The sequence below is a fragment of the Pseudochaenichthys georgianus genome, chromosome 14 (genome assembly GCF_902827115.2).
Source record: "Pseudochaenichthys georgianus chromosome 14, fPseGeo1.2, whole genome shotgun sequence".
Lineage (NCBI taxonomy): Eukaryota > Metazoa > Chordata > Actinopteri > Perciformes > Channichthyidae > Pseudochaenichthys > Pseudochaenichthys georgianus.
The window spans coordinates 36,279,873-36,306,519 of NC_047516.1; the positions used below are offsets into that span (position 1 = coordinate 36,279,873).

Genomic DNA, 26,647 nt, shown 5'->3' on the forward strand with positions numbered 1-26,647 from the left:
GCCACTTATGGCCTCGAAGATGTCATACCCTGGAGTCCACAAACAACAAAGAAGGAAGTGCAGCCTGTGTCCTTAAAGGACAGGAACAATAACATTATTGGCTGAAGCAGCCTGTGTCCTTAAAGGACAGGAACAATAACATTATTGGCTGAAGCAGCCTGTGTCCTTAAAGGACAGGAACAATAACATTATTGGCTGAAGCAGCCTGTGTCCTTAAAGGACAGGAACAATAACATTATTGGCTGAAGCAGCCTGTATCCTTAAAGGACAGGAACAATAACATTATTGGCTGAAGCAGCCTGTGTCCTTAAAGGACAGGAACAATAACATTATTGGCTGAAGCAGCCTGTGTCCTTAAAGGACATAAATAGACGTCAAGGTTGGTCCTGTATGTCACATCTAGGAGTCTGAGATAATTATTTCCCTAACAGTTCCTCTTTTTTATCATTTATGATAACCTAAAACATTAGTCTAATAATAATTTGGTCATAATTAACTCAATAGGCGTCTCCAGATTCGAGTGTGGTCTCACCTTACATTAATTACATCACAAAGTAGAATAAGATTGAAACATTCAATCACAATGATTGATACAGCCAATCATAATAGGAAAATCATCTCTCATCAGTGTTTGATCATCTTTTGTCAAAAGCATAATAATGAACACACATAAAATACAGGTGCACAATAGCTAAATATTTGTTTTAAACTATATATTTTATCATTTACCATAGTTAATTTCATTCATCAAACTATAAAATCAAAACCAGCTTGCCGCTTTAAAGATTTACTCCAAGGCAATCACTAGTCAAAAGCATTTTAAAACTTAGGATCGTAAGAGATCCAGCTACAAAATTCACAGTTAGGGTATACAATTCACAATGGTGATTTGATCAATCTGTAATCTGCAAAAGTGCAGTGTCCTCAATTTTAGAATTACTTTACTTTTACTTAAATACGCTTTAGTCAAGTAAGGCACTTAGTCAAATCAATACATTCATTTCAGTCAAGTACATTGTTCAAAATCTGAAAAGGAAAAGTTAGGCAAATATTCAAAGACTTTTGTAAAAACCTGGAAAGGAAGGATTAAACGTTAATGCTACCACTGATCTGTACCAAATTAAGTCTATCAATTTTTCTATTAGCCATACTTACCTGAGCATCTACTTATGGTACTTGGAAAGGATTCTTCTGTGTTTATCTAATGTTGAATATAGAATATCAATTTCTTTAAATTATACTTCTCTAATTTGAGGATCAAATATGCTACATAATTGTTATATGAAATATTATAAATATTTGTTTTGGGCCAAAACTGAAATTAATCCAGTACTTGAAACATCATTGTAGGTCTTTCTGTGCATGGATAATACTTTAAAGAGTAGTGTTGTTAAGCCTGATTGCTGGACGATTAAGGATATTAACATTATCTGTGATAATAGTATAAATATCTTATTATTCAATCTGAAAATATTAATTAATTAATTTGTTTAGTGCGAAAGTGTAATCTGATCCGGCAAAAATATTAATCACCACTATTCAACACATGTCTGGTCATTGGAAATATAAAGACAGTCATTAATTGTACATCTGTAAACATCCAAGATATAAAATCAATTCAAAGTTCATCTTTGTACGGGAGCTGGAAGAACGTGTCCTTCAGTCTTTCTGACTCGTTCTCCTCCTCTCTTTTAACAAAGAGTGTGTGGTGTGTAAAAGCATCCTGATACTGTAGATTAGCACTGAGGTGCTGATTGGCTCAAACTCTTCGTCATCAGAGCGCCATATTTAAACCCCCCCAATTGCTCTGCTTTTGTGTGGCTCATCAGTGAGCACTGTAGTTGATCCCCCCAGTGAAACGGAGGCTCATCCACCTGCATTCCTTCTGCTGCTTGAGAGTAGTGCCAGACAAAACTGCGTATTCCATGTGGCGCATCCAGGTCTCCCCCCGTGATGGGAGAGGTTAGGAAGACATCTTGTATGAAGCCTCTGAAGTCCTCGCTCGTCCCGCAGGGTTGTCTGCCTGAGCCCGCCGAGCAGAAGGTGAAGAAGCATCCCATCTCCTCAGATAGTTGAAGATTAGAATCCTCTCATCTCGAACGACCTCGTGCCTCCTTGCCCGTGGCTGGGGGTGCCCTCTGCAGCCGGAGAGTGTGACCCTCTCTCTCTGACCCTTGGCCTTCAGAGCTGTCCTAGTTATTGGGTTAACACTTGATAGGGATGTTTTCCTGAGTGAAGACAACTCAAGTAATGGATTAGCACATTATCATTAATTACAAAAATAGGATAGGCCCCTCAGAATTATTTGGGAGCCTTCCGACACTGCACATGCATAAATGTAAGGTTTGTGTTAGTCATTTAACATGCAAGAATCATACTCATCAGTCCAAAGCAGAGAATGTTATTTAAAGGTGAGCTAGTCCCTGTGGATATAACCCCTTCTCAATGATTCTAAATGTTATATTAATTCACCATTTGATAAAATATTAGTTTATCAGAAATATATATTTTCTCCTCTTCCATAAAACAGGTTTGAAATAAATGTTCCAATATAAAATCAATTACTCAATATAATTGACTCTTCCCTCCCTTTTCTTACATATGTCACATATGAAATAATAACTTAGGAGTCTATTTAAGCATGATGTAGTTATAATCTATTACTCGAGAAGACTCAGTATCACCTGTGTGCAGTTTGCAAAAAAAAACAATTGTGAGAAACATATATTATGCAGGAAATGTATACCTTTGTTGAAAAACAAAGCATCTCTGATTTGGGAGGAAAAGCTTCATCCCCCTAACATCTGAGTTATTACTGAGGCATAGCATGAATGATAGTGGTGTCTGAGGGTGTATTACTGAGAAATGTCAAACAAATTCAAAACCTTACATTTGAAAACAGGTTTGCATTCCTCCACTTAAGGTGACGTTATCATTGGAAACAATAAAAGCTAATTGTTTTGATGTAGAATCTATCAATTGAATCGTTAGAGCAGAACAGAATGGTCGTATTGTAGCCTGCGTACCGTGCAGCCTTTTTTTACCAGGTAACTAAGAGGCCCCTGACATTAGGCCTATTTTAAAAATAGTAGGGGCTTTTAACAGCTTGCCAACTTACAGGCATCCTCTGCATAGCAGTATGAATAGCCTTAAAAACAACCCACTCTGCGGTAACGAGAGTCATATTTCTGAACCAAATGCCCTAAGTTAAGCCGTTAGTCCCATCTGACTGACCCAAGGGTTTGGTGCTGGTGTGACCGGGAGGCTTCCAGGTGTTCAAAGCAGATGTCAAGCTTTCAGTTCATGGCGTGAGACACAGTATCAGTTTGAGGAGCATTGTCTCTGGGAGCAGGGAATGGTGTCCTTCTCGGACCAGACCATTAATGTCATTTCATGTAGAGCAGCCATAGCATCTCTGTGACTGCACTCAGCCGGACGGTAGCAGGGTAGAAGCCGTCCAAGGCCATAGACCAAAATGGAACCACGTACCAACAAAAGGGACACAAGGTCATCAATGTCTCTCTTTACCATTGGCCTAATTGCACAATAAATGAGTGGGAAAAAATGTGGAGCACTAATCCATCATGTGAAATGTTGAGTTAATCTAAATAATTACTTATGGGTTGAAATCAAATTAACATTAACATTAGAACTAAAGTCAGTCAAAATTGGACTTGCACGGATCAGAATCTAAGCAATACACCATTTTCCCAGCTCTGTAATGAAAAGGATAACGAGATTAGGTACTTTACAGGAGTGTTTAAAAACACCCAGACATGCACACTTATCTTATTCTAGTAGAGATTAGAGGACAAGGTCTAATGTTGTGAACAAAATTATCAAGTCAAAGTTATTTTATTTATTCTATGTTATGTACCTCATTTAATTTAATAATTAATCTTGAATTACTAATAACTTTAAAGAAGGCAACAATTTACAATTTGGATAAAGTGAAAACTCATTGTGTGTGTGTGTGTGTGTGTGTGTGTGTGTGTGTGTGTGTGTGTGTGTGTGTGTGTGTGTGTGTGTGTGTGTGTGTGTGTGTGTGTGTGTGTGTGTGTGTGTGTGTGTGTGTGTGTGTGTGTGTGTGTGTGTGTGTGTGTGTGTGTGTGTGTGTGTGTGTGTGTGTGTGTGTGCTTGTCTGCCCAAGGTTTAAAACATTTGGGACAGCACAGCAGTGAGAATGTTATGAGAACCAATATGTTGTTTACACTAAACTCGAAGGAAGCTAGACTGGAACACTTTAAATAAATCAAACACTTGCACATTAATTAAATACATTTGACATTTAGCTCGAGCTGGGTTCAATACTTTTCTTTATGGTATTTAAAATTGGGCTCGAGTAGAACCCTGGATTGGCTTGCAACACAAAGTGATACTGATCTCTGTTGGACTTGGAAATGTTATGATTCAAAGTGTGGGCCTTGGAAAACAACATCTATTTTTTAACTGTAATTACTTATTTTAAAGAGATTGCAACATTATACTTTTTAAAGAATTGCTCAATTAATTTAACACATTTATTATGCACACAATAAAAACTTCAACAAATATATTGATCCTGGCTTAACCAGCGACCTTCACTCTGTTGTTCATAAGCTCGGTTTCAGAAAACTTGTCAGTAGTTTAACAACTATTTTAATCTTAGTAATGTCTATGGAGACCAATTGGTTGATACGAGAAATAATTTGAAGCAGTTTAATAAAGAATGTTAGACTATTTTTAAAACTGTAATTGAACTTCAACTTATATTAATGATCTGATTCCAGTGGCCAGTTGGAACAGACAATCAACAAAGTTTCCATTTTGCAGCAACAGCACAAAAGGTTTCAACAACAATTAATGAAACAAATAATACAACATTGACCTACAAAACAGATTTTGCAACCCTGATCTCCTCAGGCAGGTCTCTGAGGGTCTCGGGGCGCAGGACGGGGCATAGGGTTTATACAAGGTCACACTTTAACATATCAGCAATACCATTTAAGAATGGATTCTTAAAGCAATATAATCTTCTTTTCTTCTTACACCCTGAACAGTGTGCTTCTTGTTTACATGTTCCTCTGCACACTGAGAGGCAGGACATAAAAACACTCTTTTGCTATTTATTTTAATTTTGCAGCACATTTATACGACCAGAATTTTGCTTTACATCTTTATATTATTTATTTTTCTCAAGTCATTTACTTTTGGTGAGATAACTAAAGTTTAGTTCATTTTACCCTGGCTATGGACTGATTCATTATTAGTTGTTACAAAACATTACAAGACGGCGGGACAAACCAATATAGACCCCCCATACAAACAAAACATGAACTCCAAATAAACACCAGCGAGACAGCAAAACTCAATCCAGCTCAATTTAGTCCGGATTAAGGGGTTTTAGGGGGGGTGGGGAATTATCTCCAGTGGGGCGTCTTGTCTCACGCCTCACCCTTTTATACAAGTCATAGATCGGTGCCTTAAAGCCGTCCAAGAGCGATAACTAGCTTATCCTCTTGCGACAACCACTACTCTTTTCTAGTGGCGCTGTGCCCCCCCGATCGGAGCCCACAGACTTTCCCCCTGCCCTTTCTCTCCGACAGCCCAGTTGACTGTAGTCCGTACGACCAGCCTATGTACTTGCTATCGAGTTCACTTCAAAATGAAACACAGTTTGCTCTATGCTTGCTTGCCACTACCCACCTGTGATCAATTAGCCTATAATTGTATGTATGCACCCCTGACCGCCACTGCTCCTCAATGTCTAGGGAGCCGTGGCGCATCGGGTGATGCACGCACCTCGTGCTGGCCCGTCTAACCGTGAGAAAGCGGTCCTGAACAACGAGTGCTTTTAGACCGTCCCGTTGCAATAGAGACGGCGGTGTTGTGAGTTAAAGCCTATAGGCAAAAGCTGTGACTTTCTCCCTCTCTTTCCTGCACTTCTCCAGCTTCACAAACACGGGGGGGTCTTACACACTCCCAAGGCTGCAGCTGGAGCCGTGTTTTGCAGAGAGGCGATAGCAGTAAATATCTCTGGCTGCTTATTTTCAACTGCTGTGTTTGGCCGCTAAGACCCTCAGAATCCGGCGATTTGTCCAAGACAAATATTTTACATTGCTTTCAATTCACACAGAAGCTCCACTTCACTGATGCCTTTCTTTAAGGTTTTCTGAACATGAGCTGTGCATGCTTGTATGGCACATACGTCCCGAGCAGCACACACAGAGGAAATCAGCCAGGACTGAGTCCCCAGACACTGATTCCCTGGGTTTACTATCCCCAAATTATCATCAACCAAAAACGAAACGCAGCTGCTCAGTTTCACAGGTAATTTTAGGATACCGTCAATCACAGATTCTGGTAAGGCAATGTTCAAATGTAGATTTGAAAATCACACCTACCAGCTCTGAAGATTGTTGGCATCCTGCCGACAACGCCAAATTGTAATGGAAGTTTTTGTGTAGCAATGCAGTGGGAGTCCCCGACTCAGGAAGGAGACAGGGTAGAGCAGGAGCTTCGATGTCAAACACTGGAGGTTTATTTGGAGTTACGGCCGGAGGATTCACATCACAAGTCACACAGTCACGGTCTGACTGCACGGGTGGTTGCCACGTCAATTCTGGAGCGCCTCTCTCTCGTTAGCCCATTTAACTGGTTCCAAAAGAGAGTAATCAACACGTTTTGATAAGATAGCTTTAGACAGTTGGGCACACTGAGTTACCTGCGTCCGCCACTTATGGCCTCGAAGATGTCATACCCTGGAGTTCACAAACAACAAAGAAGGAAGTGTCCCAGTGCACCCAAACAAAGACCATCTGTGACCTAGTGTTGACCGGTCACAGAATGGGAACAATAACATTATGGCTGAAGCAGCCTGTGTCCTTAAAGGACAGGAACAATAACATTATTGGCTGAAGCAGCCTGTGTCCTTAAAGGACAGGAACAATAACATTATTGGCTGAAGCAGCCTGTGTCCTTAAAGGACATACATAGACGTCAAGGTTGGTCCTGTATGTCACATCTAGGAGTCTGAGATCATTATTTCCCTAACACTCTGGTGAGACTGTAAATGATTAATTTATCAATCAATCAATCAATCAATGTTTATTTATATAGCCCAATATCACAAATGTTACATTTGTCTCAGTGGTCTTCACAGTGTGTACAATATCAGTATGACAATATGACACCCTCTGTCCTTAGACCCTCACATCGTACAAGGAAAACTTCCAAAGAAAACCCAGTTTAAAGGGAAAAATGGGAGAAACCTCAGGGAGAGCAACAGAGGAGGGATCCCTCTCCCAGGACGGACAGACGTGCAATAGATGCGTGTGTAAATTGAAAAGATAATACATTTGCAACATAGGTAGTCCAAATGTTTGGAAATGCATGTGTGTATAATAGGAAGATGAATCCACGAGGATATCCATCCAGGACCTATGATCCAGGACCACAGCCACGACTCAAGATCCAGCGCTCGCGATCCAGGACACAGGACCGCAGGATCATCCATGACTCCGGATCCCAGCGTATATAGACACCAAAAAGAAAGACATTTGGGGAAGCTGGGTTAATCGGAACATGAGAGTACACGGGTATAGACAGAGAGAAGAAGAGAGTAAGATGTCCCCGACAAACTAAGCCTATATCAGCAAAACTAGGGGCTGAATCTAATCAGCCCTAATTAAGCTTTATCAAAAAGGAAGGTCTTAAGCGCACTCTTAAAACGGATAGGGTGTCTGCCGCCCGAACACAAACTGGAAGCTGATTCCACAATGTGGAGCTTGATAAGAAAAGGCTCTGGCTCCCATTGTACTTTTAAAGATTCTAGGAACAACCTGCCCTGCGCTTTTACGCATGTGGAACATTCTATGAGGTCATAGCTGACAGCATGGGAGTCCACAGGACAACAGTGGGGAAGTGGTGACAGCTGTGTCTGATGCACTGGCTCGCCTGCTGGATCACTTTGTGACTTTTCCCACTGATGGCCAGATTGCCAAAGTGAAGCAGAAGTTTTTTCTTCTCGAAGACATGCCCAACACCATTGGGGTGATCGACTGCACCCATGTACATATTCAAGCACCTCGTCAGAGGGAGTGGGAATATGTCAACAGGAAAGGGAGGCACAGCATCAATGTGCACTTGTGGGAGTGCTGACCTTGCCATCACCAACTGTGTTGTGAGATGGCCTGGGTCAGTCCACGATGCACGTATCTTCAGAGAGAGCCGGTTGTTCACTGAATTCCAAACCAACAGGCCGGATGGAGTTATATTAGCCGACAGTGCCTACCCACTCCTACCATGGGTACACCTTTTCCCACGGCCAACACTCCCTCACAGATGCGCTACAACAACGCCCATGGAAGAACAAGGTGTGCCATTGAGCGCTTGCATGGAGTACTGAAGAGGCGTTTTGCATGCCAAATAACACTGGCTACTGTGCTACACAATATCGCTGTCCATCGCAGAGTCCCCCTCTCTGACATCGATGATCCCCCAGAGCCCCTCACACCTGCTGATGATCTAGGCCCACCTATGGACCCTCCAAAGGAGAGACTGATGGCGGTGCAAGGCGAGATGCTATTGTCTGCAATTACTTCTGAAGGTGAGGACAGATGATGGACTTTTTTTTGTTGAAGATATTTTTTCTTTAATCTAAATTACATTTGTGACTTTCATGAGCATAAACATTTATGTCATCAACATTCAGTTGAAAACTAAACACGCCGCAAACGTGAGAAAAAATGGAAAAAATACAATGTATTTCCCATGAAGGCTAAAAATGGAGTATTATTTCAGTTAACAAACTTTGCCATCTAATTTAAATTGAAACATATTTTAAAATAAATTGTACAGTACATGTTGCTCTGGTAATCCACTGGAAACCCACCCCTCTGGTGGGATCAGGATAATCCAGTTGTTTGGGATCAAACTGATCCCAATCCCGTGTTGTCGGTTTGAACTCCCCGTTTTGAAGATTTGATCCAGATTAAAGCTTGGATTGGATTTCCTGATCTGATCGGATATCAAAGTGATGCTAATCTTGTTTTTTGGTTTTGAACTCCCCAAAATCCAAATCTGATCTGATCAGATGGAGATTAAAAGTTTTGAACTCTTGGGCCCTGGAGTGTTCTGGAATGTGACTCAGTGATTACTAGCATCACTCTTTCAAAGAGCGTGTGCCATCTCCTGGCCAAACAGCAGCAGTACAACTGCCACTGCCAAAGCTTCCCTCTTCCCTTTGTCAAAGATGCATGACAGGTAACACCTTACAATGATCCTAGACCTACAAAACTAGGTTGTTAAAAAAAAGCTTGCCCAAAATGTTATGCTCCCTGTCTCTCATGATCTTGGTACATGATACCATCTAATACAACAAAAGTAATGTGTAGTTTAAATGTCGGCCATGGGATTTGTGCAATAGGGCGTCACTGTCAATATGTTGTCTGCGTAAACTTGTATGTGCAAACCGTGTACATGTAAGTCATGTGTAAATATGCTGTTTTATTTTATCTTGTACTATGGAGTATTTAGGATTGTTTATCTTCTTTGGAACTGCAGGACTGAGTCCAAAACGAATTTCCTTACCAGGACAATAAAGTGTTTCGTATTGTAATACTATGAAGATAAATGGTTGCACAATATAGCTGTATCACACAAGTTACACACTCGTAATGTCAATGTTCTACACCACATCTGCCCCCTATGTCCTGGAGTACAGCGCAGAAACAGGCTGCATGTTCACTATGTGCTGTGTCAGCTAGGTCAGGCTTAAGTTTGTGTGGCCCGTTATGGCAGCCTCTGCTGTGCAGACACCTTCACTGTGTATCCAAATCACACAACCACACACAGGCTTTGTGTATGCAGGCTGCCAAATTAAACTGATATCAAATCATGTGCAATCAGTCCGTATACAGTTAACGCATGTATATGTGCAACTGCCATCCAAATAGGCAGATAAGATCATATGACATGTCACATAATACTACTTCCACATTACAGATGTATTTCCATTTATGATCACGCAATCTGTTGCAAAGCCAGGATCAAGTGTGCCAAGACTGATGTCATGTGGACAGATCGGGACATGTCCCAGAGCTGCACATTAGCTCACAGGAGGGACACATGTTGACACAGTAGCAGTACAACCTATACCCCCCCCCCCACCCCCCCCCCTCAGTGTGGACTTGGACCTCACCATATTATGTTCTCAGACTTTACAGGAAGCACTCTCCCCTTCTGATGCACTGTCATTAGACAATGGGTTAAACAACGTCCAAAGCCAAATTACACATTTGAGTGATTGTTCAGCAACAGTTATTGATCATGGTTTGGTTCAACTAAATTATTTTTTATTACATGTCAATATGTTTCCTCTTCCTAATCAACTTAAATGAGTGATGTGTTTTGATGATTGACTGTCCTTGACATTTTAATGGTGTATTCACTTTTTCTTAGCTCGCCATGAATCCTATAATTCATCATGCTGAGTGTGCCCACATCCATGTCTTCACCCTGACGCTGCATCCACATGTTGCAGCTTGCCTCGCAGTCAGACTCAGCCTCAGATCTGGTTCAGCCAGTTCTGTGAGGGTAAAGTAAGGGGAGAGGCCAACAAGAAAGAGTGTGGAGAAAAACAGCCCAAAGCACTCTGAGCGCTAGTCTGCCCGTGTGCAGAAGATGAGTTCATTTCATTGGCTCCGGCTTTTATTTTCAGATTAACTTTAACCGAAATGTAAGGAAAGAGGTGTGAGTGGTGGGGAAAAGATAATAAATCAATACTTTTCTAAAGGTTTTACTTTGATTTCCTTTACAGAAACAGCCATTACACCACCTTGTTATTTCCTATATCTTGATAAGGGCCTTGCATCACCTCTGCATGTTCATGGGGTTTGTTATTGGTCTGCCTGAGCCAAAAGGCATGACTCAGTCTCCATCATAGTCAGACAAAAGAGGGAGCAACCAGACACCATGTCTTACAAGAAGGAAGTCTTGCAGTCTTCAGAGAGGCAGACTGATCACAAAAACCTTGCTTGTCAAGATAACTGCACCCATAACAATACATGTAAACTGTGCAACATGAATTCAATGCTGACTCGTTTCAGATAAAGACATTCAATCCTTATGTAGACAGAGACGGAAGAGTGCTGACCTCCTTGTTGCACTTCACTTTAAGACATTTAAATGTAGGAGTTTTACCATATCATTTACACAAATCATAATAGGGCCTCTTTTGTGTTCTCTTTTACAAGTTGTAGTCGAAATTCTGCTAAAAAGTACAAAAGTTATATTTTCTAAAATGACGATACATCTTCTTACAGTCTACGGTAAAATCCTAATCTACAGAGTTAATAGTAACCATAACTGTCGAACAAAAAAATCACATTTATGAATTGTTGACAACAATAATTTGTTAGGTGAATAAAATAAAAATAAAAACGTTTTATCCCAGAGACAAATTAACTTAAAAACAAACAAAAAACGAACAAACAGAATTTCTGTAGTGCATTTCATTTCCCAGGGAAACTATTAATATCTAATGATGCAGCACTCTAATAATAATTAATAATAATTCCTTACATTTATTATAGCGCTTTTTCAATGACTCAAAGCGCTTTACATATACACACATTACACATATATCATACATGCAATGGTCAGAAACTGTGGACAATACCCACAGGAGCAAGTTCAGGTGAAGTGTCTTGCCCAAGGACACACCTGTCATATTTTCTCCGACAGAACTGGGTACCTCTGAATTTGTCTGCCTTCCAGCTTATGATTTCTGTTACCGTTATAAAAAAACTCCTCCTGCTCAACTCTTATACCACAAAGAAAAGGAAATGACTCGGTTATGTCAGTGAACTAAAAAAAATGCACTTCAAAGTCGTATTGATGCAGCTGCACTTATAGTTATATTGCTTGTTTGAGTCAGGACTGTTTTTGTTGTCCTTTGTTTGAATCGTAAAGGTTTATTACATTTGAGATATCACCAAGCATCAAGGATAAATGAATACCTTGACAATAAACCTTAGTCTGGTTCTGATTCTAAAGATACTCTCCCGAATTGCAGGAAAATAATCCCTTTTGCTTCAGTTACATTGTATTACTGTAGTTTTTTGTTTGGCGTAATTGTTATGTCATTTAAAAAATATCTAAATAGATTTCAATTTCTGTCTCTTTTAAAACTACATATTTGCAAAACATGGAATCAACAAAAAATACTTATCTTATTTTTAATTTGTGCTGTCATTCAGTTTATTTCTTTGTAATATCAGAGTTTCCAATGATCGGTTAGTGTTACATTTGACATGTTATGGTAGTTGTAAACTGGTGGTTTACATGACCTTTCCCCTAGTGTATTGCAGTCAGTCATTCCGTAGCCCAGAAGGAAAAACACCACTGTAAGTTACTGTATGACACTAACCTACCCGTCCATTAAAGACAACAGCCGTCTTGACAGGAGCTGGAAGCTGAGATTAGTCAACAGCATGACTATTGTCTTCCCCATAGCTGGATCTGAGGCAGGTCGCCAGGCAACAGGCAGGACAAACTGCTGTGTACAGAACACAGGCACCCTCAGATTATACACATCTCACCAGCTCTTTTCTGACACTCCGCAAACACGAGTTATAAAAACAAGACAATTAAAGCACCCGTACTCAATTTCTCAGATTACAAAAAAACGAGCCCTTGAGGCGGCATGGCATGTTGGTTTAAGTGAGTGATGAAAAGCTGAAGTGGTCTAAAGAATTAGCCAACAGGCTGGAGTTGCAGGGAGAACTGCAGCGCCCCTCATCACTCATCCATCATCCTGCAGCCTGTGATCCCCCTCGGGGGCAGTTCCCATGCTCTGTGCCAACCTGAGCGTGCTCTGTGGGGTCTGGAGACATAATAATAATAATACTACAGGTAAGGCTGCAGATGCAGACCTGCCAACTCCGCCTGACATCAAGGCGGATCATTACAGCTCTCATGCAGGTGGAGCAGTGGCAGAACAGACTCTGAAACCAGATCTGTCTCCACCAAGCCTGCACGGACAGGACGTGTTGAGAGAAAGTTCTCAATATATACTTTTACTTATTTGGAGAACCAGCATGACTTTAAATAGTGACAAGAAAATAGAGTATTTTGTGGAGTGGGAGAGTCTTTTCATCCTCAGTGTGACATTAAAGGGGCCCTATTGTGCTTTTTATGGTTTCCCTTTCCTGCAGTGTATATTATAGGTTTTAGTGCATGTCAATGGTCTGCAGAGGCTAACATCCCTGTTCCCTCCAGAGGGAGTTTCTCTCCAACACACTACCAGCCAGCCAGCCAGCTAACCAATCAGAGCAGACTGGGCTCTGGTTTCAGACAGAGGGTGAAAAGAGGTGCTGCAGCACAGGCAGTATGAGAACAACAGGAGCTTTTTGAACATTAAAGCATGGAGACGTGTCCCAGGAGAGACACTACGTACTGATGTGAAGCTGAACATCAGCAGAATGGGCCCCTTTAACATCGGTAAATCTTGCTTGTATCAAAATGTTTGTCCCCATTTTCGGACACCAAATTGGATTGGAATTAAAATGGTTATAATTCCAGTTATGACTAAATAAAACAATTTCTCAACTGCAAATCAAACATTTGAAAAAGGAAAATACAAAAATACTCAAGAAAACAGAAGTGCAAGGAATAAGCTTTTGCAATTGTTTCATGTCATCCTTTGTAAATACAGTTAGTTTTAGTTTTGCCCTCTTAGGTGTTCAACATCTGTTTTTACGTATTATTGCACATACAGTTTGCATATTTGCGCCTTGAATAGCATTTCATTATTGTGGTTTTAAAACTGACACACCTGCGCCTTGAAAACAGATTTTTCTTTTTAAAGTTACCAATAGGAAAAAAGGTCAAACAAAATGAAGGTTTCCAATGTTTTAATGGATGATCCAGCACTGATATGTAACAGGTTAAGAACACTGAAATAATGTTTTTCATTAATGCAATGGCTCTGATGATCTACAGCATACCCCTAGTAAAGCTTGTGAGCGATGTTGGTGATCTCTTAAAGAACACTTGCAGGCATACCAGCTGCAGTGCGGTTCAGTGAAACCCTCCATCCAGCTCATGGGCTTCCTAATCATAACTCTGATGCTGGTGCTGGTAAAGTAAAAAAAATGAGCTTGTTAAGTAAAAAAGTTAAAATCCAAACACACAATGTTTTTTATGCTTTCTATTCACAGTGTACATATTTACATTCAAGCTTTTCTGCATAAGGATAACCTACAGTGCTGACAAGGCTTTAAAGTCCCAACAACTTTCTTAAAAAGTATAAAGATGACATGGAAGAGAGTTCTGTACAGGCAGGGCCTCTGCTCTTGTTAGCAGGGAGCGGAGGCCCACTGTGAGCTGCTGGGCTGCGGGCAGTCTGTGTGCTCCGTCAGTTTGAGGATGACGACCTTCCTCTGAGGCAGCTTCACCCCCAGAGGAGCGGGCGGGTCAGCTGCTGCCTGCACTGGGCTCGTAGCAACCAGGTCCTGGCTGTCCTGGGGCAGCAGCATTGTGATGATGTTTGAGTACCCCCCCTGTACTGCCAGGTGTAACGGACTGAGGCCCTGCTCGTCCAGCACAGCGCCACCATCTGGACAGTGGAGGAGCAGCTCTTTCAGGACTTCACAGTGTCCGTTCTCGGCTGCCAGGTGGCAGGGGGTGCGTAGGGCCTGGTTGGAACTCTCGGGGGCCGCCCCCTCTTCTATCAACATCTTGACTGTGGCCAGATGTCCTCGCTGTGAGGCGAGGTGGAGAGGAGTGAGTCCGTGGGCGTTGTGTGCGAGAATATCTGCCTTGTGTTTGATCAGGAGGCGGGAGGTGCTGGTGTGACCTGTCTCTGCCGCCACGTGCAGGGGAGCGTTTAACCCAGCGGACGTCATATGGATGTCCGCTCCTAGTTCAATAAGGATCCGTGCTACCCGGTAATGCCCCCTGTAGGAAGCCAGATGCAGCGGAGTGCGGCCGTCTGTGGTCTGCCCGTTCACGTCACTGCCGGCCTGCTTGACCAGCAGCTTGACAATGCCAAGATGTCCTTGCCAGGAAGCAAAGTGGAGTGCCGTCCAGTTGTCCTTACCCCTGATCCGTACATCAACCCCCCTGCTCAGCAGCACCCGGATGACGTTCTCCTGGCCGTGCTGGCATGCCACATGAGCCGGCGTGCGTCCCTGGCCATCGGTCTCGTTGATGGCCGCCCCCCGGTCCAGCAGCAGCCGTGTGATGGCCTCGTCCCCGATCTGGGCAGCCCAGTGCAGCGCTGTGTACTGGTCCTCATCCTTGGCATTAATATTGGTACTGCGCCGACCAAGCAGAAGTTCTGCCAGGGACTTCAGGTGCTTCTCTGTGGCCAGGTGCAGGGGGGTGGAGCCACGAGCATTTGCAAAGTTGGGATTGGCATTGTTCAGGAGGAGGAACTTGATGGCCTCCTCATTGCCCAGAGTGACGGCGTGGTGGAGCAGACTGCCTCCTCCCTCGAGGGTAAGATCCACGTCCTGAGGCTGGAGGATCTTCATCAGCTTGGCAGTGTCTTTGGTCCTGATGGCCTCACACAGCTTACGCCTCTGGACCTCAGCAGAATCTAAGTGGTAAGAAGTAAAAGGATTGAGACAAAAAAAATCTAGTAATAAGGTTTCTGTAGTACTTTAAGTTTACACGAATAATGGCACGGTCACACGAGCAAAATGAACTTAAGCGGTTATTTATCACATCCCTTCAATTCTATGCAAGTGTAAGGATGTTTGATTGGCGACAAACAAATAGCAAAGATGTGCGTCTGACCAAATTTGGCCATGCCCACAATAATATGGCATCAGCAGGCGATGGTCTCTTGCATTTCTGCATGAATGACTAACCCTAAAAGTTCCACTTCATAGCTTATGATTAGCTCTTACCACATGTGCTTTCTTTCTCAAAAGACAGCGTGATGGAGTCTTGGGAGGAGAAGGCTGAGTCAGCTGACGAGATGCCAGACAGCCTCTTGCATGTGTTCTCCTTGCTGTGGCAACCTTCCTCCTTTAGTCGATCAAAGCTCCTCGAGATCCCAGAATCCACCTGGCTCAACAGCTCCGACAGGCTGTAATCTTTTTCCGGCAACATGGCTGACTTTGGACGCACCATCTTGTTGTCTTTAACCTGTAAAACAAAAAGCCAGATGAGCATATTGGGTTGTACCATTAAGTGTATTCCCAGTTATGAAGCTGCCGCTCTGGTACACAGCTGCTCTCAGTACACAGCTGCTCTCAGTACACAGCTGCTCTCAGTACACAGCTGCTCTCAGTACACAGCTGCTCTCAGTACACAGCTGCTCTCAGTACACAGCTGCTCTCAGTACAGTAGCTGTTGAATGTTGACATTGTGATTTTTTGTTGAACTTGGGTTTCATAAAGTCCTTTAAGGTCAACACATACGGAAGTTCACAACAGCCTGTCTTCTATCCGGATATTATTGATTAACAGCTGTCGCCTGTCCCTAACAGGAAGTTCACCTCTAGTCTAGTTCAAAGGAAATGAAGAAGCAGCAAGGAGGCCAAACAATCCCATCTGTCAACATTCCTGATTTGTGAGGCAACTACTGTTTAGGATCAAACATTTACACAACATGTGACGCAAAAGGTCACAGTCATGTCTGGAGCAATAAAGAGATAAGCCACTCAGTGTCTGAGGGTTTAGTAACACATTACATGAGAAAGCAATCGGGCTGTTTAAAAGCTTTAAGAAGAACAAGGGAGAAGTAAAACAACAACATATGAAGTGGATAATCACTTCAGTTGTTTGTCCCCATTGGAAAGGGAGCTGTACATGATCTACTGTACTACGCTTGAACAAAGCGGACAATAACCCCCCATGTGTCGGATCTGTCATTAGCCCGCATGGTTTTTCATACCACTGCTACGCTGACGACACCCAATTCATTCTGTCCTCTCCCCGCTCAGAGACCCAGGTCGTCGCACGCATCTCTGCTTGTCTAGCTGACATCTCTCAGTGGATGTCTGCTCACCACCTCAAGCTCAACCTTGACAAGACTGAACTGCTTTTCCTTCCGGGAAAAGATTGTCCCACTCTTGACCTGACTATCAACATCGGCACCTCTGTTGTTTCCTCAGACTGCAAGGAATCTGGGTGTGACCCTAGATAACAACCTGTCCTTCACTGCAAACATCGCTGCTACAACCCGCTGCTGCAGATACACGCTTTACAACATCAGGAGGATACGTCCCCAGCTGACCCAGAAAGCAACGCAGGTTCTGGTCCAGGCTCTCATCATCTCACGCCTAGACTACTGCAACTCCCTCCTGGCTGGTCTACCTGCATGTGCCATCCGACCTCTGCAGCTCATCCAGAATGCAGCGGCTCGTCTGGTCTTCAACCTTCCTAAATCTTCCCACACCACGCCGCTCCTCCGCTCCCTCCACTGGCTTCCGGTAACTGCTAGAATCCACTTCAAGACACTGGTACTTGCGTACCATGCTGCGAATGGATCTGGCCCCTCCTACATCCAGGACATGGTTAAACCGTACACCCCAGCGCGTGCTCTACGCTCTGCATCAGCCAAACGACTCGCTGCACCCTCGCTGCGAGGGGGACCCAAGTTCCCATCAGCAGAAACACGTGGGTTTGCTATCCTGGCTCCAAAATGGTGGAATGAGCTCCCATTGACATCAGGACAGCAGAAAGCTTACACACCTTCCGGCGCAGACTGAAAACTCATCTCTTTCGACTCCACTTCGAGCGATAGAATGACTAACAAAGAACTGCTAACAGAGCACTTATATACTAATAAAGGGCTGGCTTATCTATAGCCAGTTGAGTAGCACTTGAAATACTTGGCTCTATGAAACCTGATGTACTTTATGATTCTGTTTTCTTCAAGGTTGTGTCTTCCTGGTCGAATGCACTTATTGTAAGTCGCTTTGGATAAAAGCGTCAGCTAAATGTAATGTAATGTAATGTAATAACACACACTACGTCTTCCATCCTTGGGGCTTTGGTCATGTGTTACCTGGTCACTAGTGAGAGCGTTGGGGGTCTTGGGCTCTGGCTCTGGCTCTGACGTTGACGGGGTTGCTGTCCTGGTCTCCTCTTGAGGTTTACAGCAGAGATCCTCAGCTTCAGATGTGATTTCTGGAAGGACAACAGCTCTGTGTCATGTTTCAGTGATAGCAGGGATAGATTAGGGTATACAAGAGGAATGGAAAGCTTAAGTTAGGAGAAAGAATATATATATTAAACTGGCCTGTGTAATTATATATGCTAATGTTGTGTTTAGCTAAAGGAACAGGAGCACTGGGTTTGAGATTGATGTTCTTCATTTGCTAGAGGCTGGTACAATATGTGATTTCTAATACCTAACTAGTGTTGCCAAAATAATTCACACACCTATATTATTGCTGTATCTATTGAGCAACACAGAAAGAAAAAAAGAATGCCATCAGTCACTTCCTCTCTTACTTTGTTTATTGTGCGTATTTGTCTCTATTTTGGAAAATGTGTGTCTTGTGACGTCCTGTGAAGAGAGCCTTATAGAAACTATAACCTCATTATTTCAGATGTACACCATTTAATCACCTGTGCATCATTAACGTCATATCAATATTTCATTTTCTTTTTAATATAACGGTTAAAACCAATACTAATATATTGCAACTGGAACCATTTTAAAATTTGCTCTGGTGTATTTGCAAAAACAAATGTAAAGATTATTGTAACAAATAACAAATAAAGGCAATAACACCCAGTTTATTGTGAGTGACGAGGCACAACTCACCCTGGAAGCTGGGTCTGGCGTCCGGGTTGGTGGTCCAGCAGCGCTGCATGAGGCTCAGGAACCCAGTGCAGGCCGAGGGCCGGCAGCGCGGCACAGCAGCCAGGTCCGGACGCACCCCCTTCACAACCTTCACCATGATCTGAAGGATATTGTTCTCACCTAGCAAAAGAAAATAAGATACTTCAGTTTCGTCACTTATATTTCAGGTTATATTTAAAAAAAAAAATGTAATATATGATGACATAACTGGTAGGAGCCGGTGCAGATATAGACGGTAACCTTTATCCCCACCTTCCCACATGCTCAGATAAGGCAGTGTGTGACCACTGTTGTTTCCCACGTTAAAAGCTCTCAAGAGTTCCTGCCCCGGCCTTTTTCTATCTGACTGTGGGATCAGCCATGTCAATGATTCAGAACAAACAGGTAGAGGCCTTAATCACTGGTACTTCACCTTCTTTTGTAACCATAATACCCTTTGCAGGTGGAGGAGGAAGAAGGAATGGGATGGTAACCAGGCCACTTTTTTACTTTTTAATTACGTCTGGATCAACATAGGCGGTGCCAGTGCCAACCTGTGATCCTCTGCTGGGCTTTAAAGGAGCCAAATACCTTGTAGAGAACTGCTACCTGATACGCCTGGGAGAAAATATACCCTGCCCAACTGCCTGCTTTGGAATTCAAAGAGTAAACAAATAAGCACCAACAATTGTTTACCTTAAAAAAGGTAATTGTAATGATTTACAGCCACCTGTAGTCCCTACAATGTGACTAATAATAGCAATTTTAGCTGTGGCAGCAGTATAACTCGATGTAGACTGAAATGTCTCTGGGTTGTGCGATATTGTGTACAGACATTCATTTTCCCCAGAAGACGATTCTGCTGACTTTGGTGATCCTCTGACTTGGTGCGGTCAAGCTCTAGCGTAACCATCAGAGGCGCGGGAAGGTATTTTGAGTGGGGGTGCTGAGGTGCTGCACTCCAGTGAACACTATTACGGGCACTATAGAGCACGCACAAAAGCACTCCCCACACAGTACACCCGCGACTGTTACAATGAAGGCTCGATAATCAGCTCACGGCATATAGGCAGGGGTAAAGTGCTATTTTCTATGAGTGGGGATATATTTTAAATATTGAAGTTAAAAGCATCAATCTGGTGCACTTTGAGAGCAACATGAAGAGATCTATGGATACATCTCTCAACACCCAGATGAAACACAACTGGAAGCAGATGTTCTTTTTCTTTATGGATATTTTACAAATCACTCCCCTTTCAAACTGTATTCTTGTTTTACTGCCATATAGTATTTAATAACTGTTTTTCATTTATTCTCTTATTTGTTTTATAACTATAATGATCATATGAAGGTGTGCCGCGGAAATAATCTTTTGAATAATTTGTGACCAAACCGTTAGAGACCCATTGAGATAACTTAGACTAAAGTGAACTATCTAAACACTCAGAGAGTCCTTTAGCTCACCTGAGTCTCTCAGTCTGAGAGGAGAGCTCTCCTCCAGCTGGTTGTGGAACAAACAGCTCCTTATGTCCGTTAGTGCAGCTAGCTAACCAGATGCTAACAACACTGTCCCTGCTGCTGGCACCGGTCGGTCGGTCGGTCGGTCGGTCTCTCTCTCATTATTACAAATTACAGTCCTGCCGTCCTCTCTAGTGTCATGATGAGGTTCACGTAAAGCACGGTTAATGTGTTATATTATTGAGGTAGAATTGTCAACAATGTGGAATGTATTGGCTACATATTACACAGATTATGCACAGCGGGAGCAGCAATAACCGTCAAATAATAATTCAGACAGGGGAGCTCCGCACCCCCTGCCCGGCGCTAGGGGGTGCTGCAGCGCCCTCAGCACCCTCCTTCCCACGCCCATGCATGAGATGGATATTTATGGTGTGAAATATGTATCAAACAAAACTAATAACATTCCCATCATCCTTACCTGCACTTTGTGTAATTGTTAAAGGCCACATGTCATGGTCCTTTCTACTGATCATAATACCATTGTTGAGGGATATTACAAACTCACATTGTTTGGCATACAGCATCTCTGTAAACTACGTGTATTCACTCTCTCCACCAAAGGGCTCGTTGGAGCTCTTGCCCCCTCCCTGTGAGCCCAGTGTGCTCCGATTGACCAATCCACAGACTTCCTCACACACACGCAGCTCTGCTGATTTCTCCTCCCTGGCTGCAGGCTGATAACAGACAGTTGCGATCGCGGCAAAATTCTCTCTGCAGACCCATTCTCACAGCGTTTATCAACCTTTTTCTTCTCAATATCAAGCCACACTTGTTTTTACTTCGGCCTAGACTTTGTGTGTGCTCGGGGTGATTCACAACGTCCGATTGTTTCACGTTGTGAATCGCGCTGAGCTCCGTGGAGGTGTGATTTCCTTGTTTAGCGATACACAGCGAAACACAGCCAAACTCACCCTGAGCACACACACAGTCTCAGCCGAAGTAAAAACAATAAGTGTGGCTTGATATTGAGAAGAAAAAGGTTGATACACGCTGTGAGAATGGGTCTGCAGAGAGAATTTCGCGCAATCCCAACTGTCTGTTATCAGCAGCAGCCCGGAGGAGACATCAGCTGAGCTGCGTGTGTGTGTGAGGAAGTCCGTGGATTGGTCAATTTGGACCAATCAGCGGGGGCTTAACGTAACGGCTCCGCGGACTTAACGTAACGGCTCCACGGATTGGTCCATTTCGTTCCGGTTACAACATGACGTCCTGATGTACCCGGAAGAATCAAATGGATGATGACGTTTCACCAACGAGGCGTTTTGGGGAGTTCTTCTCTGTGTTAGAGTTTTACTCGCTACAGGGTGTACTTTGAGGGTTTTGACTCTGCACACCGTTTACATGCATAAAAACCTTCATAACACACAAGGGGACGGGTGATAACCGGAAAAGCATGACATGTCACCTTTAAGTTCCAAATGTTAGCATGCTAACATATTAATGTAAGATTACGACCATGGTTAATATCATACCTCTTTTCCGCATGTCAACATTGTCATTGTGAGCATGTTAGCATGCTAGTGTTAGCATTCATCTTTGAAGCACCACTGTGCCTGAGTTCAGCTCCATAGCGACTAGCATCACTGTAGACTTGTGTCTTGTTAATTACGTGTTGCCATAAATCATTCATTAAAAAATAAAAAATAAACCAGACCTTATCAAGAAGTCTATCAATATGTTCAGTTACTATCATTATTTATACTTTTGTTTTGTTGGCCTCTAAGGAAATCCGTATTGTTTTCATGCAAGTCTCACCTTGGTAGGGTTTCTTCTGTGTGAGAATCCCCCAGATGACTATGGAGAAACTGGAATAGAGGCAAACAAAAAATTAAGAGATGTCAGTACAAAGAAAAGCTCAGACATAATGCTGCCAAACACATTTCCAATATGAAGCTGAAATACTGTAGCTTATGCTCCCTGTTTAAACCAGTGCAGTCAGTTTATCAAAAATAATTTAATGTAAATGTGGTTATAAATATATGTTCCCCTTTAACTGAAACTTTGTAAGAAAATAAAATGCATCTGTCTTCAGTAATGTTAAACATGGTGTAACTAATGGGCTACTCCATCTCCTCGATGTGATTAATAACAGTGATTCATGAAAGGGAAAAGGCCGACAGTCAGGAAAAACCTGCATTGAGTGCTGAAAAACAAACCTGTATACATCGTGCTTGGTGTCCGACGCTTTGTCCTTCTCAATGATGCTCTCGGGCGGCAGATAGGCAATGGTGCCGCAGAAGCCGTCTCTGCTGATGTCATCAGCCCGAGACAGGCCGTTCCAGCGGGCCAGGCCAAAATCAGATATCTGAGACAGAGAGAGATCAGATAAGACCCTCAAACAGAGCACCCAGCAGCTTTCTCTCAGGAAGCAGCGTGACACTGATGACTAAGTCTGCCCACTGAGCCCCATTATGAGCACTCAGTGTATGATGCGGGCAGCCGTGTCCCAGCCTGCAGAGAGGAGAGGCCCTTCACGTTTCAGAGTGCACGCCCACACTCTTTCAGGCACACACTGACAGAGGGAGCTTTAATAGGAGCTGAATTAATCCTGTCGGGACAAGCCCGGTGAGGTGTTTACATCCACATATTAAACTCCAGAAATGACAGTTCCCACCCATCGCTCTCAGCACAGTTGAGCTGCTCTGAGGTTGGACAGAGGCTGAGAGACGCCCGTCTGCCCAGAGCATGTGCCGGGCTGCCACATGAAAATGGATCAAAAGGAATAGCAAACCTCCTCATGGCTGACATTCCTTTACACTGACATCCAACCATGTTTATAACAAAGAAGACTGTGATATAACTACATGGCCATCCTCAACCACCAAACATGACATCCTTAAACTATGATTCAAAACAATTATAATAATTCATGATTTTGATTAAATTAGTAATGTTAACAGATTGGTGAGTTTTCTGCTCTTTTTGTCTGTATTTATTTCTGTTAGCTTTCTTTTCTTTCCTGTTTTGGTTATTCTTTTAGTTTTTAACTAGTAGTAGTTAACATTTATAATATTTTCATTAACTGAATTTTATGCAATCTTCTGTGTGCAAACATATAAATAACTTAACATTGTCATAATATTACACATATTTCAGATATGTTCCCAGTACCAGCAGAATATGATAATAACCTTTGCTGTCACTCATTTCATAATGAACTCAATGCAGGCAACAGACAAACACCACTCAGTGACAATCTCCGTACCTTGACGTGATAGTGAGCGTCCAGCAGGATGTTGGCCGGCTTCAGGTCCAAGTGGAGCAGGGGGGGGTTCATGCAGTGCAGGAAGTTCATCCCCACCGCCGTCTCGTGGATGATGCGGAAGCGCAGCTCCCAGGGCAGCGGCTCGGTGGCCAGCAGGGTCTCCAGGGAGCCCGTCTCCATGTACTCCATGACCAGGCCCTGGGGGTCCGTACAGATGCCGTACACAGGCAGGATGTAGCGGAACTTGGCTGCCTCCATCTTCTTAGCCTCCTCCAGTAGCTCTGAACGGTCCCTGGGTTTTCAAAGAGGATACACAAAGTGAAATGTGAGTGGCACCATTGAACCATGCTCCTCTGCTGGAGGGACTGTCATTTTAAAAACAAAACTGAAACACAGTTTTATGGTATGTAGGTTAGCTTGTTTTTAACCACATACATTTTCACACAGGTACTTATCAACCTTCTCGTAAAACAGTGATCTGGTAAGTGTGAGGTCATCCTACTCTTTGAGCGGTCATATTTGGCAATACCTTTGTCCGAACACAGATTCCGGCACACCATGTAATGCTGCTGAACTCACAGCAGCATGTTTACTGGCATTGCCCTCAGAGCTGTGTCAGACGTCTGTTATTGATTTAGCACTGCTCAAATCCAGATTGTGGATTGTACTCTTGGCTCTTCCGAGGCCTCCAGGGCATGGTGGCCGGCCTGGAATGCATCAGGCAGCCGGCCGGTCTAACAGAGCTCTTTTTCTGTTGCTCAACCTTTGCACAGCTCTCTTTATCAGTGCACTGGACCTGCCGGCATACCTCACACACAACCGGCAGGTCATTCATGACCTCAGCGAACAAGCCTCTCGCAAGGGTTGCTTTCAAAATGCAAACCCTTAATGAAGTAGATGAGAGGAAGATATATCAGCAAGGGGAGAACTCTATGTTTCCACCATGGATCAAATGAAATGAGATGCCTAGGGGTCTATTAGTGGTGACATGCATCAGGTTACTAGCATGGTCTATAGAAGGGAGCCTGCCTATAATTGTCCTTTATACGCAGTACAAGTGAAGGAGGCAAATCCCCAGGTCTGCCAGGCAGGAATAATCTAAGGGAGAATGGGAAAGCACTTGTTTGCTAAATTCTTCATCTAATCCAAAGTGCTCCTCAGCAGCACCCTCAGAACCAAACAATGTCCCTGTTTTAACAGACAGGCCCGGTAAGACCTGTTCTACGGCTTCTTGAATTGTGTGTGCCACACAGCAGCAGGAGACAAAGGTGGCTTTGAGTCCCTGCTGCTGGTGATATGCGTGGGTCAATGAAGGCTGCAGTCAAACCACTGTTTATATACTTTGCAGATGTTTGGGGATGATAACATCTGTGGTTCAGGTTCAGCGAGGCTTTAAGTTGCACAACAGGTTCTGAGAGGATTCAAAACGGAAGGTTTTAGTGATATGATATTGATAATAGATGTGAAGCGCACAGATGAACAATGTGTGCACACATAGCCAAGAAGAATGGAAAGTTCCATAGATTGTTATCTCACATAAACACTTAAAATCACAAAATATAAAATCACCTTTTTTGTAGGGATCTGTGCAGAGCAAAAGCATGAGTCGTGGTTTTATGCAAAATCCAAGAGGGTTGAGCAACCCGAACATTGCCTGGGGGAAAATACCACCTTTTTGACATTTACATGAATTGAAATCACCTCCCAGTATTCCATAGAGAAACATGTCTGTTGATTGGGGAAACCAGCAGTGCACCTTTCATGTTTGGGTCTTGTTAGAATAAGTAAACAGCTATGGCCCGGAGCAATGTGGCTTACTTTTGCCTGGGGGAGAAATCAACATGTCAGTGGTCCCTCAAACACAAGCTCACAGGCTAGAAAGCTGAACATGGCCCCTTTGACCCCTGTACAGCCGCACTGTGTGCCCGGACGAGCAGCAGGTGAGTCACACATTCCCTGGTATTCACCTCTCAAGGACTCACAGGCACTCACTGAAAGACTTCTCACCAACACAGTCACAATATAAGCCTCTGTCTGCCTCCTGTGTGGCCCCTCATGAAGGAAACTAACAGAACAGAGCCGGGAGAAGACAGTTTGAACATGTGGTTCATCAGTTTATCAGTTTAAAGAGAATCCATGTGGCACAGCAGCCATAACTCACTTGTCATCCATATGAAGGCAGGGAGGGCACTTGATAGCCAGCCATGTTTTCCACTGTACGTGCCTGACTTTGTATACTTGTCCAAATCCACCTGAGCCTATTTTCTCCCAGCTGTCAAACATGGAGGAGTCAAAGGTCCTTAACAGCCCCATATTCCCATGTGGAGAATCCTGGGCGTCCATGTCCGTGTCGAGCGACCCACCAGCAGGGCAAACTCCTCTTTTATCCGTTTCCAAGGCACAATCTGGGCACTGAACAGTGAACACTGAACTGCTGCCTGCTGGTGAGCTCTTCCTTGTTTTCCCCTCAGTGGGGCCCCTCCCTCTCCTCAGGTGAAAAAAGGGGTTGGGCCTGCATGGAGCTGTTTCCTGACACCACTTCATGGTTCTCAAACAGAAGAGTTTGAACACTTGAACAAGACAAGGCACCATGCTGGCTGCCAAAAGGGTTGTTTTCAGATGCCTATACAGCCCCCAGATATCTCAGATCTCTGCCATGAAAGACGATAACAGTCTCTGCATTAAGCCGGAGTCCATGAACCAGGAATGTGTCCTTCCATTTGTCTCGCTGCACACCATTACCCTCCTAAAGCCCCCTGAGGTAGGAGCAGGGAGTACATCTGAACAATAGGTGGGTTATTATGGGATATTGACCACATGCTTTTGGGATTGTGTGGACTCATCTTGTCAGCAGAGCCTCTCTCACAGATGAGGATTGTCATGACAGGGAATTTCACATCATGTCAGATGAGTGTCAAAGGAAGGAGAGCAGCCATGGAGCTGCGTCCTCTGTGTAATGGAAGTTTTTGTGTAGCAATGCAGTGGGAGTCCCCGACTCAGGAAGGAGACAGGGTAGAGCAGGAGCTTCGATGTCAAACACTGGAGGTTTATTTGGAGTTACGGCCGGAGGATTCACATCACAAGTCACACAGTCACGGTCTGACTGCACGGGTGGTTGCCACGTCAATTCTGCAG

At 43.5% G+C, this 26,647-nt stretch overlaps 1 protein-coding gene across 1 annotated transcript; it reads right to left on the reverse strand.

Moving 5' to 3' along the window:
• Nucleotides 1-13,359: 13,359 nt before the first annotated feature.
• LOC117458649 (receptor-interacting serine/threonine-protein kinase 4-like) lies at nucleotides 13,360-25,989 on the reverse strand. The gene is made up of 8 exons (XM_034099241.2): nucleotides 25,674-25,989; nucleotides 23,513-23,804; nucleotides 22,464-22,612; nucleotides 22,063-22,112; nucleotides 18,769-18,927; nucleotides 18,004-18,125; nucleotides 15,897-16,137; nucleotides 13,360-15,583 (listed from the first exon to the last, which is right to left on the reverse strand). Exons 1-8 carry the CDS (start codon nucleotides 25,853-25,855, stop codon nucleotides 14,340-14,342), a joined length of 2,439 nt encoding a protein of 812 aa, XP_033955132.1. The 5' UTR covers nucleotides 25,856-25,989; the 3' UTR covers nucleotides 13,360-14,339.
• Nucleotides 25,990-26,647: the final 658 nt, after the last annotated feature.